Raw genomic sequence first — 5,091 nt, forward strand, 5'->3', positions numbered from 1 at the left:
GGTCGCAACAAAATGAAAACTTTAGACTTGTGTTGCTAGTCAAAATCTTTTTGGACCAAAATAACAATTTTAAGCAAACCACAAGGACCATTTGTACAGTTTAGTCTTTAATGAATTTTCGAATTAAAAATAAAAATTTTCCAAAGATTAAATTACAATTTTGGTATATAAGATTTATATGCATTTTCGCTTTTTAGTTTACTTTTAAACTTTTGATATAGCTTATCTCGATTGTTTTCAAAAGTTGTACTCATGATTCTTGTGGCTAACTTTGTCTAAAATGCTCCGTTAAATGCCTTAAAATAACGATATTGACATCATTTTTATTTTTTATTTTTTATTTTATATTTTTTCATATTATATTTATATTAATTATAAAATAAAAAGGTCTTACATATTTGACCCCCGCCCCACCACTATACCACCATCACCACCACAAATCATCACCCGACTAATCGTCATTACTCACAACCACTAATCACTACTAACCACCATTATTCATCACCACCAACTTGTTAGGCGTGTCAAACCCAACAAATAATAGGGGTACAACAGACTCCAAATACACTGCTTTAATGCACTAAAAAGTAGTACAAGGCAAGCAGGGTCGAACCACAGAGACACGGGACAAAAGTCTATACCTCTTTGCGCAAGGTACTTTGGTCACAAAGGGGGGTTTTGTTTGCAAAAGTCAAATAATGAAAATAACAATCAACTTTGGAACATGCAGAAAACGAAATAGATTTTTAACAAGTTGTAAAAGTGCTTCCAGTTCTAGTTCTCAATGTTGTCATTTAACCTGATTGTGACTTGATGTAATTTGTGATTACTATTCTAAGTTGTACCTGAAAGGTATTAACACGCTCTAATACCCCTCGCTTACCAAATTATCTAACCAAAACACGCTCTTTGACTAGACCTAGCTTTAGTCATTCAACCTAAACACGCTCTTAGATTGTATTGAAAAACTGCATTAAGTTTTGTACAAGCTTCCTAACAATGTTCATTTCTTCTCATACGCTCGGAAGTGTGAAGACATGTGATAAATGTTCTACAATAAGAAAACCTATTGTTTGTTACCAATCATTAACTTTATAGAACGATTAGGTGCCCTAAAAGTTAATTAACTACACAAAAATTCAATTCATGAAAGTGGCCAATCAAACACAAATCAAAATTAAGGATTCTAGTTTAAACAAGAACATAATCACTAGAATAGAATCACAAATCAATCATCAAATCGCATGCTTCAAGTCAAGCAATCAACATGTTTTGAACAAGAACTAGAAACTAGGGTTTCTTAGCCACACATGGCTAAGAACAAATCAAACAAGAATAAAGATGGAATTGGAATATTTAATGCTTACAAAAAAGAAATCTAAAATGTTTGCAATGATTAGGTCTTCTCAAAAGCTCCAATAAATATCTTAGAATCGCCCAAGATCGCCCCAAACTGCTCCAGAAACTGTCTTGCCTTCAAAAATGACGTTCTTGTATTTTTAATTAAATTTCACGTGCTTTCCATAAGAACATGCGTTTTTGGCATGGTCATGCCTTTTGTCCATGTATTTTTGGCATGGCCATTTGTCTTAACCATGTGTTTTTGGCATGGCCCATGCTTTTTGCTAAAATTCCAAAAAGTCTTCACTATTGGCTCTATCTTCAATCTAGCTTCACCACGAGTCATGTTGCTCAACTATGAGATGATAAAAGACAAACACAACCCGTGTCGGTGTGACAAGAACCACGTTTCAAATGTAGTCCTTTGATATGAAGACAATGTAACACTGACTCAGGTTCCATCTTCATGTTTTCTGCCATGGAAAGACCGGTTCATCTTCTCTTCATGCTCCAAAGCTCCAAGCATCCATGCATCCAAGCTCCATGTTCCATGCTCCATAATGCCTACAAAATAAATAAAAAATGGTGAAGTACTAGGCATTCTTAATGAAATATGCAATTGCCCAAATAATTAACTAAATGCAGGAATTAGGTGTAACTTCTGGAAACCAGAGGGATGAGTTGTGACAAAAAATCAAAACTTAGACTATAAGTTGTAAAACTCGTCGAGTTAACTAATTACTCGTCCGAGTACTCCCTACTCGGCCCCTTACTGAAACGAACAGTGTTGTAAAGCTCATCAAGTTGGCTGATTACTCTTCCGAATACCCCCTACTCGAGCGAACAATGATGTAAAACTCAGTCAACTCGGTGATTAATATGTATAACATACTTAATGATTTATTATTTAACACACACATGTGATTATTACTATATATATATATATATATATATATATATATATATATATATATATATTCAATAATTATTAACGAAATGAGACTATTGTGTGTTTTTTGGTTTTTGTGTATTCATATGTATCTAATTTTGTTATATATTTCAATCAAACTTATGATTTTGACATATATAATTTTCTTATAAATATTGTGTATGAATTACCGAATCCAAATACTCCTGGGTACTCGCTACTCGGCAGTCGGCCGAACAGGTACGGAACAACGAGTTCAAAGTTCTAGAACCATGACTATAAGTGTATACATGTAAACCATATGGACCAAAATGGTAATTTACTCTTTTCCAAATCTTTGTCTATTGCATAAAGCATTTCCAACCCACCCATATGTCATTCATTCCTCCTTTATTTAACTACTAGTATGGTTATACAGTTAATTAAAATTTTAAAATAAAAAATAAAAATTATTAATCAATTATTTTAAATAAATTATTAATTAAGAGATTTTTTTTAGTTATATAAATTTTAATAATTAATTTAATTAAATAAATATGTGAAAGTTATATTACTTTATAATTTGTTGTAAGTTTATTTTAATTTTGATTCTAATATTATTAATTTAATGTAATTAGAGTGAGAAATTTAAATTTTGAAATTTAAAATGGAGAATCAATAGGTTTACAAATGGCATGTATTAATTAGGCGATATATTATGGTGACACATGACGAAAAAAGAATAAAATATGCATTAATTATGAGGCCTAATAAGATCGACACGTGTCAGAAGGAGAATAAAAACTATTCTTTTATTAGATAGGGAGATTCTTCTCCGAGCTCACCTCATTTTCCCCCCGAATAGTATTACCCCAAATACGAAGTAATAATATTCATTTATCCAAAAAAAATAGGGATGAAGTTTCAATTGCCAATTTTAGTCCTTTTATTTTTCGACACTACTAGTTTATTTTTATCTATCAGTTATTATTGTAATGTAATTTATATTAAGTAATCATAAATATTAACTTTATTTTTTTGTGTATCAAATTCATATACAAAATTTAATACGTATTAACAATTTGAAACACCATAATATATTTTATAAAATCTTACAATTAAAATTATCTTACAAATATTATAACATATGTTATGCACAGTTTGACTACATTTATAGATTCTTGATATACAAAATCATAATGTTTACGTCTTAAACCCAAACCGTATAGTAGCAGGAAACATCGGGTATTTATTGGTTGCAATCGATGATTTATTTGCAGTGTAACTAACTTTGGATTTATAGGATTAAAATCGATGATTTATACGTTGTATATTCTTGAAAATTTGTGTGAAGTTTTGATTACAACGAAATGGGAGCATAAAAGTGATTGTGAAGACTTTAATGAAAGTGAACGACCCTTGCATTCTCCCATGGTGAATCATGTATGTAGATATTGATGAATTAATTTGTTATAATAACAAGGTTATAGTATAAAATAAAAAGTTCAAATGAGAAAGTGTAAAAGATGTGAGAAAATGGTTGATACTCAGCAAAAGATTGATGAACATGACATAATTTTGTTAAACCAAAAAGCTAATCAAGTCTTTCTAAGCAAACATCAAAAACAATTTCAGGTAAAGACTGATGATGATCATGCTTCCTTCAGCTTTTACTTCTCCGATGAGTTTGGCCCTCTCTTCTTTCCAAAACCAACAACTGCACAATCAAAAATCAAAAAGATTCACAATTATCCCACAAATAGTTCATAATCTAAGTTTTGTTTAGTGTTTACAAACAATTGCCTAAAGAGACAATTCATGTTCACCATCTAAAGTGCATACGATGTGTTTATAAAGGAATTCAAACAATCAAGAACTGATACATCAAATAAAACTTCAAATTTTCGTTGGGTTTCTCGAAAAGCAAACAACTTTATAGATCTAGATCAATATTAACATTAGTATGTTTGTATACTACAGATAAACATCATCACATATGAATGAAAATGAAAGTGGAAGCAACTATCTTACCAGCGGTGACGAAGCGGCGGTTGTATTGAATGCGCTTGTGAGCACGTCCACGTGGCTGTTTCTTCTTGTCCTGCTTCGCAACCTTTGGGGTTTGACCTCTCACTTTTCCGGCACGAGCCAACGATCCGTGAACCTTTCCTGTAAACAGATTGCAACCAGTATCATCACCAGTTGATGAATTAAACGCCGAATACACAGAAATTAAACACTAACACCTACATAAACCCTTAACCTACCACGGTTTCCAATCTATAGCAAAAATAACTGATGAAAATGGAAGTTGTTAAGATTACCCATGTTGAATTGAGGATTGTTTAGCTCTGTGTTGCCTTCTTTTCGGCTGGATCTGGTGTGAGAGAAGCAAATCAGGGATTTAGGGTTTAGGATTGGGAACGAACGATATATAATCCGGTTGGGCCGGTTATTTGGGCCTTTTCGATATTGGTTGACGTTTGTTTACATTTAACGGGCCATGTAACGACCTTGGGCTTCGTCTTTTAGCCTTACACTTGTTTTTAATTTATACGTTGTAGGCTACTTATATTTATTTTCGCAATTAATAATTTAAGTATAAATACATATTTAATCATGGGTATGGTATTAATATGTCAAGATTATAAAGGGAATATAAGTCATAAAATTTCAGGAAAAAAAAAAGTATAACCGTCCAAATAAATAATAGAATAGAATTATTGTCCAAAGTTTGTCTTCTATATAGAGAGGTTAGCTATGAATTAATTATATGGCCACTGAATAGATTCTTAGTTGTTTTTTTTTATTTGTATATTTTAACCAAAGGGTTTTCGGTCTCA

The 5,091-nt window shown here is 31.6% G+C and overlaps 1 protein-coding gene across 1 annotated transcript; it reads right to left on the minus strand.

The window, feature by feature from the left end:
* Positions 1–3,775: 3,775 nt before the first annotated feature.
* On the minus strand, positions 3,776–4,727 carry LOC111918381 (40S ribosomal protein S30). The gene is made up of 3 exons (XM_023914054.3): positions 4,573–4,727; positions 4,280–4,417; positions 3,776–3,965 (listed from the first exon to the last, which is right to left on the minus strand). The coding sequence occupies exons 1-3, from the start codon at positions 4,574–4,576 to the stop codon at positions 3,919–3,921; spliced, it is 189 nt and encodes a 62-aa protein (XP_023769822.1). The 5' UTR covers positions 4,577–4,727; the 3' UTR covers positions 3,776–3,918.
* Between the last annotated feature and the right edge of the window lie 364 nt (positions 4,728–5,091).

This window comes from Lactuca sativa, chromosome 8 (assembly GCF_002870075.4).
Source record: "Lactuca sativa cultivar Salinas chromosome 8, Lsat_Salinas_v11, whole genome shotgun sequence".
Lineage (NCBI taxonomy): Eukaryota > Viridiplantae > Streptophyta > Magnoliopsida > Asterales > Asteraceae > Lactuca > Lactuca sativa.

What these genes read in the sequence shown, in the direction of transcription:
- LOC111918381 (XM_023914054.3), bottom strand. An exon ending in CCGCCGCTTCGTCACCGCTG is followed by an intron (nt 3,966 to 4,279) that starts GTAAGATAGTTG and finishes TTGATTGTGCAG; the next exon opens with TTGTTGGTTTTGGAAAGAAG.